The sequence below is a fragment of the Rhinoraja longicauda genome, chromosome 13, assembly GCF_053455715.1.
Source record: "Rhinoraja longicauda isolate Sanriku21f chromosome 13, sRhiLon1.1, whole genome shotgun sequence".
Classification (NCBI taxonomy): Eukaryota; Metazoa; Chordata; class Chondrichthyes; order Rajiformes; family Arhynchobatidae; genus Rhinoraja; species Rhinoraja longicauda.
Window position 1 is genome coordinate 50,569,015 of NC_135965.1, and position 14,429 is coordinate 50,583,443.

Genomic DNA, 14,429 nt, shown 5'->3' on the forward strand with positions numbered 1-14,429 from the left:
ATATTCCAATATTTCAAGCTCTTTTAAAAAATTGAATATTATTTATTTGTTGCCGCATAAACCTAATGTAAACTAACCTAATCTAACCTAACCTAGCTTAACCTTTCCTAATCTAATCTAACGTAACCTAGTCTAAACTTTATTGAGTCCATTAAATTTCTAAAACTCACACTTTATTTTTTCCTGCGGCCTGCAAAAATGTGCCAAATATATAATGTGGCCCTCATGCTGAAAAGTTTGGAGGCCCCTGCTGTAGCCCATAGGCAAACATACATAGACTGCCTTGAAGGCATATAAATCTGAACTTATTAAAACAGTAGAGTATACTGTGACATCTCTTTTATTGAGGAGAGTGGTGACTTCGAACTGTTACTATCTTACTCACATTTAATTAAGTCTAAATAATACAAGGTTCCAGAGGTAGCAAAACTGATTTAAGATTTGACCCTCTTTTTAACGACAAAGTTGAACTGCACTTAACGTTTCACCACATCCTGTAGATCTTGCAAATTTCATGGCAATGTACATTGTAATGCTTATTGAGATAGCACCTGGAAAAGGCAGTGTTGGTGACACATTTCAAAGGCAACACAACTAAAAGTGACATGACAGGGTCACCGTGAAAAGTGCTGCTACAGCGAATCTACATTAATTAACAATGTTAAGTTGACTATGTGTGGGAATATGGTTTATGAGTTGAAAAGACTGAATGTTACAGACACATGCAGACACGATGTTTGAGATTCTTTGGAAGAGGACTGTCAGCCTGACACTTATAGGAGCAAGTATTTGTATTTTTGTATTTCAGGACTCGGTAATGTCATTCCATGTGTGCTCATGTTTTACACACCTCCAGTTTTACAAACCAATCGCCCCCAACCGCCCGGAAAATAGCACAAGCTTCACCCATTAGTAACTGGAGTAAACAGGATTTGATGTGTTTGAATGTGGAGAACAGGGGTTGGAGTCTGGTTTTAGTGGAGAGAGAAGCAGTGCTTGGCGACCTTTCAAGATCGCTACTAATTATTCTCATCTAGCTTTTCCTGCACAATATATTATGACACATGGTTCATTCAACAGTTAAACTCAACAAGCTACATCAAGCTGACTATCAGCTGGCGGTTACATTGGAAACCAGTAGCTATCAGCCAGCTGTGCAAAAGTACTTCCCACACTTCTGCAACTACTCGGTCGAATCAGTGACCTTGTGCAAAATGGTAAGTGGAGAGGACAGATTGAGCTACTTTAATGATTTTAATTATTTGTTTGTATTTAAGGTATATTTAATTGTTTTATATTGTTTAAAGGTAATTAATGTACACATTTTTGGTTATTTAAATCTATTTGATTAAAATAAAACAATCGGAGACAATTAAAAGTAGGTCAGAAGCTATTGACAGCAGTAAGCTCTCAAATGCCACTGGATATTCAGGGCCTCCTCTGCTTCACAGGACGCCTCTCAGCGGTACTATCTCAGGCTGATTGGCCTGTGCACCTGGGTAATCTCCAGGCAGACAAGCAGGCACTGCAGGTAGCAGCTTGGGTGGTCAACAATCAGGCATGATTAATGTTGTATCTGTTATTAGATAATCTAATAACAGATACAACAGATACATCTAATCTACAATCTTCCACTGAGATATTACAAGGTAATTCATGGAATGATTGCAACTCACAATTAGGTCAAATTAACATTAGATCCAATAAAAAGATACAAAGTGCTGAAATAATTCAGCGGGTTGGACGGCATCCCTGGAGAACATGGATAGGAGACGTTTCAAGTCACAACCATTCTTCAGACCTGAAACGTCACCTATCCATGCTTTCCACGGATGCTGCCTGACCTATTGAGTTAATGCAGCACTTTGTAAACTAGTTTCCTTGCTTCTACAATATTAGATCCATGCATGTGTCTATTAGCAAATTCAATTTAAACTCTTTCAAATTACAGCTAATTTAATATAGTTATTAAAACAATAAACATTAAGCTCTGTATTCTCACCTTTACACTGCAGTTGTCTCCCCTCATTATAAATTAAGATAATAAAACATCTTATTGTGCTTTTACCCAACCCATCCACTTGTGCAAAACAAAATTGATTTCCTGCTGCACATTTTGCAAAAAAATGTGAATTGACATAAAATGACTTCCAGAAAACAGCAGAAATCAAACCACAAAAGTACAATTACCATTGATGCACTTGTCCCTTGATATGCAAATTGAACAGTTGGCACTCCAAGATGATTGATGAAGAAATCACTGTTCCCTTCCACCTGAATTGAGTTGACCTTTCTTCCCGAACACCGTTCTTGATTTGTGCAGTTTGAAGAAAATCTCTGCAGAAGCAAAATGTGTTATAGATTTAGATCCGAAAATCTATCAAATAGTAATTCTAGTAAATTACACTAAAGCAGTGTGAGCACTAGCTAATCTTATGCTCATAATTCAAAGGTGACAGTCCCTAAAAGACAGATCTTTCAAGGCCACAAATATATTATTTGCTAAAATGCATGGCTGGTCGAGGAATATACCTTCATGTCACGTGAAGCTCAAGAGGCGACCAAAACTGTTGCCTGCTCTAATGATTGCAAAATCTGAGAATTTGCCAAGACACCCAAAAAAAAGCAGACATTTTACACGAAAAACACTCTAATCCAGCGTACTTACGCTTAAGTACCTACCAATTAATTATGATGCAATAGGGACTTTCTACAATGCATATATGCATGAGTATGTCGACCAAGATGTCTTTTGTTTAATGTTTCAGTAGCTTGAGGTGAGAGAGACTGTCCTTGACGTCAAAGCAACATCTGGCCACGAGCTTCAACAAGAGGCCCTGGGAAAACTCAAGTCAAGGTGAAACCTCCACGCTCGCTGGAGTCATGTCTTGCAGGAAGGGAGATCAGCACAATATTTAAAGGTCAACAGCACTGCACCAGCATGTTATCTCAGTTCCTCTACACAGTGCCCTACGCCCATACGTTGCCCTACACTGACACAGCGAGCAGTCCGCTACCGCAAACATTCAGTGATCCCGGTTCAATCCTGGCCTCTGGCACAGTTAATGTAGAATTTGTATGTTCTCCCTTTAACCGGGTAAGATCCCTCCCCCCCCACCCCCCCAGCGTATTCCCATTTCTGTCCACATCCTAGAGACAGGCATGTTGGGAAGCTTATTTACTGCTGTAAGTTGCTGCTTGAATGGGGGTGGGTGGTAGAAACTGATGGAAGTTTGTGAGAATGTCCCGAGCATAAGACAGGAATAGTGTTGGATTAGTAGAAATGGGTGCTTGGCAGCTGACGTGGTCTTGGTGGGCTAAAGAATCGGTTTCCATGCTGTGTAACTCTATTTAGCTAATCGCTAATGTATATTTTTCAACACAGATCTAAAAATTAGAACTTTTAGTAATTAACTTATTCTGGTCATTTTGACACAAAGTGCTGGAGTAACTCGGCATGTCAGACACCACCTCTGGAGAACATGGGTGGGTCACCGACTATCATGTTCTCCAGGGATGCTGCCTGACCCGCTGAGTGACTCCAGTATTTTGTGTCCTTTTGTTTAAAAACTATCAAATTCCCCCCTGCTTGTGCCTAACTATTATGTTGAACTGTAACAGAAAATAACTTTTCTTTTCAATACATTTCAAAATAAGCATACATTTATGATACAGAAATACAAGAAAATGGCAGCTGCTATCACTCCCTTTCTTGCGAGCTCGATCACACGTAGGAATCCCAAATCCTTTGTGATATCCAACATCCTCAGTGTGAAGAACCATATCATCCAGATTGGCATCAGCCATATATTTCTATCCCCTGGATTTTCAGGATTTGGAACTATTAGTCCATCTGGAGGGCTGTGATTCACTTCTGTCTCCTCCAATAACCATCCCATTCCTCAAAATAGACTCCCATGCAACAAAAGCAAATGCCATATCTGCCCTCTCACGTCCTGTCTTCCCAATCCCAAAGGACCTAGCTACTCTTTCAAGGCGAAACAATGATCTCTTGTACTTCCATTCCAGTGAACAGATCTTACTGTTCACAATGAAGTTTCCTCTACCTTGTGGAAACCAAATGCACTTTGACCACTTTGAGGGAGATGCTGCAAGGATGACGCCCAGCTCAGTTGCATAATACTTTAAATTTCCACCCCACTCCCTTTGTAATCTCTCTGTCTTTGAAGCCTACACAGTTCCACTGAAGATCAACATGAACTTTAAGAGCAACATCTGATTCGCCTTTCTGGGTCAACGATGAATTCATCAATGATGCCTGCTTTGCTAGTAAGGGAAGCAGTTTCAGTTTTTACTACAAGAAATGTTACCTGGAATTCAGAAATTGTTTCCTGATTAGAAAGGGCACTAAGTGTTATGGGGAGAAGGTAGGAGAATGGGGTTGAGAGGGAACAATAGATCAGTCATGATTGAATGGATGGCGGAGTAGACACGATGGGTTGAATTGTCTAATTCTGCTCCAATGATTAATGAACACATGAAATGCTACACTTGCTTCCTTGTCAGGCTGAAGCTGAAGGGACTAGGGTTGCATTGTGGGAAGAGAGACTAGCCAATCTCCCATCAACGACATTCATGTCCATAAGTGCCAAAGAAGAACTCCCTCCTGGGGCCGAATCAAGCTGGGCTGAATGGAAATGCCTCAACAGACAGAGCTGCAAATGGTCGTTGTAAATCGACTCTCAAGAAGTGGGGTTATATAGACACTGAAGACATCATCTGCACATGTGGCACTGAACCACAAACTAAGGAGCACCTATTGAAATGTCCTCTATTGGAGCACGAATGCAAAGCTGAACACCTCATAAAGAACAATGATATTGCTAAGAGTTGTGTTCAGTTTTGGCTAAAATACAACATCTAGCAAGTGTGGAAACAATAAGGAGATCAAGCTGAAAAATGTTAATGCAAATAGCTTCAAAAAGTTTTGAACATCTGACTCTAAACAGTTATATAATAATAATAATAATAATAATACATTTTATTTATATAGCGCTTTTCATATACTCAAAGACGCTTTACAGAGATTTTGAGAACATAGGGGAAATGAATAAATAGATAAATAAGTAAATAAATAAATGAACAGAGAAAGGAGACAGAAGGTGAGGTGACCTTCAGTGGTTGAAGGCAGTACTGAACAGGTGAGACTTCAGCGATGTTTTGAATGTGGTGAGTGTGGGGGAGTCTCTAACGGTTTATTACCAATGCAGGTAACACATTGTTCAATTTCAATGCAACTGACACCTTTCAAATGCATTCTAAAGCAAGTGTATCAGATATGATTTTGTCACACATTATATTAACAAAAAAGGTCGGCACAGCAGTGCAGCTGTAGAGTCACTGCCTCACAGCGCCAGAGGCCCAGCTTTGTTCCTGACTTTGGATGGTGTCTGTGCAGAGTTTGCACATTCTTCCTGTGACCGTGTGGGTTTCCTCCGGGTGCTCTGGTTTTCTCCCACATATTAAAGACATGCAGGTTTGTAGGCTAATTAGCTCTGTAAAAAATCACCTGAATGTGTAGGGAGTGGATGTGAAAGTGGGATAACATAGAACTCGTGTGAACGGACGATAGATGGTTGACCTGGACTCGTTTGGCCAAAGGGACGGTTTCCATGTTGTATCTCATAACTAAATTTATTATATCAGCTCCCAAATGTTGGAAAATTGTACACTACTAGATAGATCTCTTAAGAATAGCGGAGTCAGGGGGTATGGGGAGAAGGCAGGAACGGGGTACTGATTGAGAATGATCAGCCATGATCACATTGAATGGCGGTGCCGGCTCGAAGGGTCGAATGGCCTCCTCCTGCACCTATTGTCTATTGTCTATTGTACTGGTACAGAACTGAACAACATTTACATCCAAACAGCAATACTAAAATATTGACATGGTCACCTATTCATTCCTGTATTTTATAAAAATTCACATTAAGTGGCCAGCCAGAGGGGGGGGAGGGGGGAGAAGCAGGAGAGGCATCAAAATTGATCCAATCAAGCAAGTGCCATGCAATTTTGATTTAGTATAGCTCGGGAACGATATACGGGAAATGAGAGAAAGCACAGGAAAAGAGAGAAAGCAGCAGTTTTATCCCTGTTGCAATTCCTTTGGGGACACATTTCCCAATTTCCTCTTGTATGCAACAAAGTAATTTCAATTGTAAAGTCGCTTAGACTCTGGCATTGGTAATCTGTTGCCCCCTCAATGTTAAATGGTGGTTACAATGTGGATTCCAAGAAACTGAAAATACTTGACAATTCCATTTCATAAAAAGGCATTTAAGTGCTGTATCCTGACTGGAAGATATTTGATGCTAAACCATGTCTAATTATGAGTTCTATTGCAAACAGACTCAACTCAACAGAATAAATAAGGCAGCTGGAAGGGGCTTCTCTTCCATTATTCAAAGGATAAATTTGAATTATTTACAATTAGAAATGCATTTATCAACATAGGTTAGTAGCCAATGTTTAAAATAATTCATAGAGTAAGTCCTGCACTGTTCCAGTTGCAAAGCACACTATTCCACATAAAATGGCAACTGTACCAATCTTTTACACTGTTGAAAAATTTCTCAATGTATCTGAAGAAATTTATATCTCATAAATGTCACTGAACTTTCCATGTTCTTCTAGCTTAGATGTATTATGGGACTGTTAAAATTCTACAATGCACACTAAGAGAAGGGAAAAGATGTTTAGCCAGAAATTATTTTGCATCAAAAGAGACAAATCAATACAACACCGTGTAAGGCCATAACGAAGTTGAAAGACAAGGCTTTTCCTGTTGTTAAATAAGGTAGGTTATGGATCCTGTTGTACAATAATGTAGGTTATGGTAATGGCAGTTGAAGCAGGCACGGGGAGTTTGCTGAAAGAGTTGGTCTGGCGGGGAAGTTGCGTGGGGATAAACAGTCGCCACAAGATTTTGTGGATTGGAAAAATAATGAGGTGTGAGTTTGGTAGGATGGAAGGGTGGTGATGAAAATTAGTCGGGGGCAAAAATAATATAAATAGCAATAGGAACACTGAGGAAATTTCTTAAAGTAGAACTAATCTCAATGCTACTGGCCATATGAAGGCAAGTCTGGAAATCTTCAGTTCAGATGTTGCCCGAAATAAAAACCAAATCCTGTCTATATCTCCAATGTTTCTGATTTTATTCCAGATTTCCACCATCTGCATTTTTGTTGAGGTTTTTGATTACAGTGCAAATGCATCTTAATATCCTGCATATTGCAGTATGGCACTAAGGTTGGATAATTCCTCATTGATCACACTTCTACAGAGTGGAGGAACATGCCAGATGCACTACAGATCCAAAGTGCCTGGCTGGCTCCAATATCATATTCATAAGGATAAATTACCATAATTAACTTGTGCCAATTCATTTAAGTGAAATGGCACAGTTAAAAAACTGTCGATGAACAACCAATCACCAAAGCCAACATTCCAATCATTTTCAAAATGCTTGCACTGTTTATTGCCTTTCTCAACTATGCCAAAGATGGATCTAAAAATAACATTTTATGCTCATGGATTATTTTCCAAATGCCACACTGCACAGACAGGCCCTAATTGCTGAACTCGTAATTTATTGCATATGGAATTGCGATAGTGTAATGGCAATTTCATCTCTCCTTCCCAAAGGATCATCATGAATTTTATAAACAAACAAACAAACAAACATGTATTGAAGGATGGGGTTACCAGTATTGTTGGCAACACATAAAAGATTTAACACAATTAAGCAGTGTCTCTTGGATACTGTAAAATATGACATTTTGTTAAACCTTATAAAAGATTAAGAGGTGAACAATGGACGTTTAAAGTGCTTAAGGGATTTGATAGAATGAAGGGAGAAAAACAATGTCCTCTGGTAAGAGAGTACAGCCTACGTCTTTAAGATTAGAAGAGACTCAGGTTCGATCCTGACTACGGGTGCTGCACTGTAAGGAGTTTGTACGTTCTCCCCGTGACCTGCGTGGGTTTTCTCCGAGATCTTCGGTTTCCTCCCACACTCCAAAGACGTACAGGTATGTAGGTTAATTGGCTGGGTAAATGTAAAAAAAAATTTTTTTTTAAATTGTCCCTAGTGGGTGTAGGATAGTGTTAATGTGCAGGGATCGCTGGGCGGCACGGACTTGGAGGGCCGAAAAGGCCTGTTTCCGGCTGTATGTATATGATATGATATGATATGATAAGAGGGGTATTGAGAGGTAATCTAGGGAAAACATATGGAACTCCTTCCACCAAATCAAGGGTTGCGAGTGTAGGGAATGAGCTGCCTGAGGAGGTAGTTGAGGCAGATACTATAACAACATTGAAAAGAGTTTTGGACAGGTACATGGATAGGAGAGGTTTAGAGGAGTATGGGCCAAATGCGGGCAGGTAGGACAAATGTAGATGGGGAAACTTGGTTGGCATGGACAAGTTGGGCCGAAGGGCCTATTTCCATCTGTGTGACCCTAGCACTAAAACACTGACAAGAAAATGTTAGAACTGCTTGACAAACATTTGTTGGCCAAGGTAGAAAGCAGAGAACACTGGCAGATAGATGTGGTTAAGATAGAGATTAGCCATGATCAAATTTTGAGAGCAGAATTAAGAGATGAAACTAGCTTCCCAAACCAATGTCCTGATCATTTGTTACAAAAAAATAGTATCTTCCACTTAGATACTAACAACCAGGTTAGTCATTTAATAACATAATTCATTTTTTTCCCCCCACTGTATATAATTCATTTGAATTTTCCTACTCTGTTCTAAAACATTCCAATCTTAGTCATTTAACAGTTAACAGACCTATATCTGTCGCATTTGCAAGGCATGTGAAAGAATCTTAAATTCAAAATATTCACCAGGCACTATACAACATATTACATTTCCCCTGGTGTTGGACTTAAGCTGTTGTACACCAAGGCTCAGATAAATAAAGCATAAATCAATGTCATCCAATAAGATTGATTGTCTGCAATACCAACTCCGGCAGCAAACTACCCACAAACAAAACAGAAAGGAACACGGAAACGACACAGGAAATCTCCAATGAACAATTGTCAACAGGTACGAGCCAACCGATCAAATCAGTCAGTTGTTTTTGATTTTCTTTGTTTCTTTCAAGACACTGGCAATTAAAACATCAGCAATTAAAACACCTCAGGTAATTAGCTTCCAACAAGGCCCATTCCACTATAACTGGGGCCAAATCTCAGCCACACAGGTATATTTCAACTTTACAGACACCTGCAATGACCTGATTCTGTTGGACCTGCAATTTTTTATTCATGGTAAAATTGCACACTTCATTGGAGCATAAATGAAGATTAGAATTTATTTATTTCAACATTGATGATGTTAAAAATAGCATTGAAAGCCCATTGCCCAATTTTATTTATTTTTGCATTTTCCTCTTCCTACATATATTCATATATTCAGAATGCACAAATTCTTGATTTAATTCCCTTTAGCCAGTAGTGGACAAGTCAGTGAAGTGTAAAGTGAAAATGCTTGCAGCCAAATAAACTTAAAGATTTGAAAAATCCAAACCCCACCCCTCGGCTTATTTTGCCAAGCACATGAATTTATCCAAACTTTATATAAACCTGTTTTGAGATGTTCCTCATGAGATGAGGAAAAACTTTTTCACTCAGAGTTGTGAATCTGTGGAATTCTCTGCCACAGATGGCAGTGGAGGCCAATTCACTGAATGTATTCAAGAGAGAGTTAAATAGAGCTCTTATGGCTAACGGAATCAAGGGATATGGGGAAAAAGCAGGAACGGGGTACTGATTTTGGATGGCTCAAAGGGCCGAATGGCCTACTCCTGCACCTATTTTTTATGTTTCTATGTTTTAATTTCTTAGTTTTCAATGGCACAGGGCGAAGCTGGTAGAGTTGCTGCCTTGCAGCGTCAGAAATCCAGGTTCAATCCTGACCTCGGGTGCTGTCAGTGTGGAGTCTACATGTTCTCCCTGTGACCGAGTGAGTTTCCCCTCAGTTTTCCCACTTCTCAAAAGTCATGTGGGTTTGTTGATTAGTTGGCATTTGTAAATTGCTCCTGGTGTGTTGGGAGTGGATGAGAAAGTCGATAGTCATACTCATAATCGATGGTTAGCATGGACTCAGTGGACTGAAAGGCCTGTTTCCATGCTGTATCTCTAAAACTAGAAAAAACAAAGCCAAGGCATGAAGATGCCCACTCAAGTTGTGCCAGATTCTAGTATATTCCCTGTATTACCTGCCTCCACATCTTTCAATGTTTTAGGTATCGACCAGTGATGTTCAACAAAGTTCAACAGGTTGTTCTTGTTTCCCAATGAGCACCGTCAAACTCCTGGCCCAAAATAAACTCTATTCATCATAAAAAATATAACCACCACAGTGGCTGCCTTACCAGCTGTCTGTCTGTCCTTTCTACTGTTTTTTAACATTTTAAGTATGTGTTAAAGTATGTTTTAGTGTTTCTTGGTTTGTTTTATGTAGGGGGTGGGGAATTGGTGTAAACTTTTTTTCAATCTCTTACCTCGACAGAGATGTGATTTTTCTCCGTCTCGTATCTCTGTCCCCTCTGTGGCCTAACATCGAGGAGTTGGCGGCCTTTCCTGGAGACCGGCCCGGCGCTCCAAGCCGCGGGCACGGCGGGAACTTTAACATCAGAGCTTGCAATCCTTTGCTGAGGATCGACTGTGGAGAGCTCCAACCGCGGGGCCTATGGACTTTGACACCTTGAAGCCCGCGGTCTCTAGTTAGAAGAGGCCGACTCGGGAGCTCCATGCCGCGTAGAGAGTTTGTCAACCGTCCCGACGCCAGAGTTCGATCATCCCGGCGTGAGGGCTTCGGACAGTCGGCAGCGGCAACTGCGGACAGTTCAACAGCCCTGACCGCGGGTGAACAAAGAGGAAGATGATTGAACTTGATTACCTTCTATCACAGTGAGGAATGTGGAATCCGCTGTGGTGGATGTTTATGTTAAATTTTACTTTATGTTGTTGTGTGTCTTGTTGCTTTTTACTTAGTGTGGCTGTATGGTAACTCAAATTTCACTGTACCTTAATTCAAGAATCATAGAGTCATGCAGAACAGCAACAAACCTCCAGCTCTACTTGCCCACACTGACCAGGATACCCCATCTACACTGCTCCCACCTGCCTGTGTTTGCCCACATTCCATTAAATGTGTCCTATCCAAGTAGCAGTCCAAAAGTTTTTTTAATGTTGTTGTGGTACCCTACCTCAACTACCTCCTCTGGCAGCTCATTTGATATGCCCACCCGTTATGTGAAAAAATTGCCCCTCAGGTTCCTATTAAATCTTTCCCCTCTCACCTTAAACCAATGTCCTCAGATTCCCCGACCTTGGGTAAAAGACTCTGTGCATTCACCGTGTACATTCCTCTCATAATTTTATACATCTCCATAAGGTCACCCCTCAGCCTCCCGCACTCCAAGGAATAAAGTCCTGGACCACCCAACCTCTCCCTGTAGCTCAGGCCCTCAAGTCCCGGCAACATCATCATAATTCTTCTCTGCACTCTTTCCAACTTAACAACATCCTTCCTAAAGTAAGGTGGCCAAAACTGAACACAATGCTCTAAATGCAGCCTCACAAAAGTCTTGGACAGCTGTAAAATAACATGTTCTATTCAGAATGTTTGCATGCATCTTTACTCCAACTTTGCCATTCACAACCCTGTTTGTGGTGATCTCCCTTCCTTTGTTTGAGGAGTGTTCCCACAGGTCTCAGCCCCTCAATGTCCAGCAGCAGAAGCCCCTCTCCAAACTACCACGTCTAAGCGCTGTCAAAGCTATTGGGAGGAATTTAAACTTACTAAATATGACTGAATTGATCACAATCCATTTAAGTTAGTGGAAACAAGCTGTACAGTTTTAAATCTTGAATTACTCCTTATTCCATTAATTTCCCCACCAGATGTTACGTTAAAATTGCCCCACTATATCCTCGAATGATTTTACATTAAGGAATCAAATCACAACTCCCCAATGGTCTAATCATTGAAGTCTAGCACTTTGCATTAGCCTGTGAATTGTTCAGTTAGATTATTACTATGTTTCACACTCCTATGAATAATCGCACAAGCCATGTCACGCAGCAAGTGGAATGCAAATCAGTCTTTTTTCACAGTATGAAGTTAGAAAGATTGATCTAGATCAAAGATTGGTCTGACAAATATGAATTGAAGAGGGATTTGGAGGGGGGTGGGAGGTTGTATGAAATCACATTTGACCATCTTATTATTGGTTAAAAGTAAAATCTACTGTGTAAAAGCACACAGCAGATAATTGTGGGGATATGGCGAGTCCGGAAACTTGTTGGTTGTAGAAGAAGTTTATTGCAGCCGCAATATTCGAATACAGAGTTAAACAACAAGGTAAAGGACAACCATCAAAAACTTACTGTCTTCTTCGAAGACTTCGCCGAACTAACTATTTCGGGCGCCAAACGCGCACATGACATCGCTGGCCAATCAGCGATGTCGCTCCCTGGACCAATCCCCATGGTCGCGTTCACACGTGACCTCGCTGGCCAATCCGAGGGTTCGACGACCTGGACCATTCTCTATGGTCGCTACATGACCCCCCCCAGAACCCGAGGTGCGGAACCTAGCAGGGAGCCGGATTTCGCGACCATAACGAGTACGGAGTGGGACAGCCTGAACCACAGGAGCCGGGGGTTCCGGACTTGGCGGAACAGCCGGAACGGGAGGTCCTGGAGGAACTACCGGAACGGGGGGTCCTGGAGGAACTGCCGGAACGGGGGGTCCTGGAGGAACTGTCGGAACGGAGGGTCCTGGACTGAGCGGAACTAACGGAGGTCGGCCTCTCCTAGGGGTTTGACCGACCAGGACTGGTTGATCCGGATCCAAATGTGCAGGTTTGAGCCGGGACACCGACACGAGCTCACTCTTGCCGCACATGTCTAAGGTGAAGGTAGCCGTTCCCTTATGCAAAACCCGGAACGGCCCTTGATAGACCCTCTGCAACGGGGCGCGATGGGAATCTTTTCGCAGAAAAACGAACTCACAGTCCTTCAGGGAAGGCGGTTCATGTACCATGGGACACCCATGACGTGAAGTCGGAACTGGAGCCAGGGAGCCCACCCGTTCCCGGAGAGATGCTAACACTGATGGGACTGTAGGCAGCTGGTCTGAAGGGTCCGGAAACAGATCTCCGGGTACTCGAAGTGTCGAGCCATATACTAGCTCTGCGGACGACGCACCGAGATCTAGCTTAGGAGCAGTCCGGATGCCCAAAAGAACCCAAGGGAGCTGGTCTACCCAGTCCGGGCCTTCAAGCCTTGCACTGAGGGACGCCTTAAGTTGGCGGTGGAACCTTTCTACGAGTCCATTTGCCTGGGGGTGATATGCAGTCGTGGGTTGTAACTTGGACCCGTACAGTTCTGCGAGCGCGGCCCAGAGGGACGAAGTGAATTGTGGGCCTCTGTCAGTGGTAATAACTGCCGGGACCCCGAAACGAGCTACCCAATGAAGGGCCAAAGTCCTAGCACAAGACGCTGACGAAATATCAGACAATGGGAAAGCCTCTGGCCACTGGGTGAACCGATCCACCACCATGAGGAGGTGGGTGTAGCCCCGGGAGGAAGGCAAAGGACCGACCAAATCCACGTGGATGTGGAAAAAACGAACAGCCGGGACCTCGAAATCCTGTACGGGGGGCTGGACATGGCGCTGGACTTTAGCGGTCTGACAGGGAACGCAGGCACGCGCCCAACCCGCTACCTGTTTCCGTAGGCCATGCCAGACAAACCGAGCTGCTACCAAAGCAGAGGTGGAGCGGATGGACGGGTGCGCCAGCCCATGAATGGCATCGAAAACCCGGCGCTGAAGGGAGGGCGGTACTACCGGCCTGGGACGGGGAAGAGGAACATCGCACCAGACTTTTGTGCCTTCTGACCCACAAGCTACCTGGGCCAACTTCAATCCCGAAGTGGTGGACTGGTATGCCGAAGCGGTATCCGCTAGAAGCTGTGCCTCCGCAAGCTCTTGGGGATCCACTTCGCAGTCCACCGCCGAAATAGGGGGAAAAGCAGGTCTAGACAGGGCGTCAGCAACGGCATTAAGCTTACCCGCGACACGACGGACATCGGTGGTGAATTCGGAGATAGCAGTCAGGTGCCGCTGCTGGCGGGCCGACCATGGGTCAGACAATTTGACAAAAGCAAATGTTAATGGTTTATGGTCCGTAAAGGCCACAAATGGGCGGCCCTCAAGGAAGTACCTGAAATGACGAACAGCTAAATAGAGAGCCAAAAGCTCTCGGTCAAATGCGCTATACTTCAGCTCAGCCGAATTTAGTTGCCGGCTGAAAAACGCCAAAGGCTGCCAACGGCCACCGACCTGCTGCTCCAGAACCCCGCCCACCGCCACGTCAG

At 42.8% G+C, this 14,429-nt stretch overlaps 1 protein-coding gene across 1 annotated transcript in view; it reads right to left on the reverse strand.

Annotated features, from left to right (window-relative positions):
- The window catches only part of naaladl2 (N-acetylated alpha-linked acidic dipeptidase like 2), a 624,478-nt gene that overhangs the window by 100,712 nt on the left and 509,337 nt on the right, over positions 1-14,429 (reverse strand). Inside the window, exon 13 of the mRNA XM_078410100.1 lies at positions 2,191-2,337. Coding sequence (XP_078266226.1) covers positions 2,191-2,337 — 147 coding nt within the window. The remainder of the gene's footprint in view (positions 1-2,190; positions 2,338-14,429) is intronic.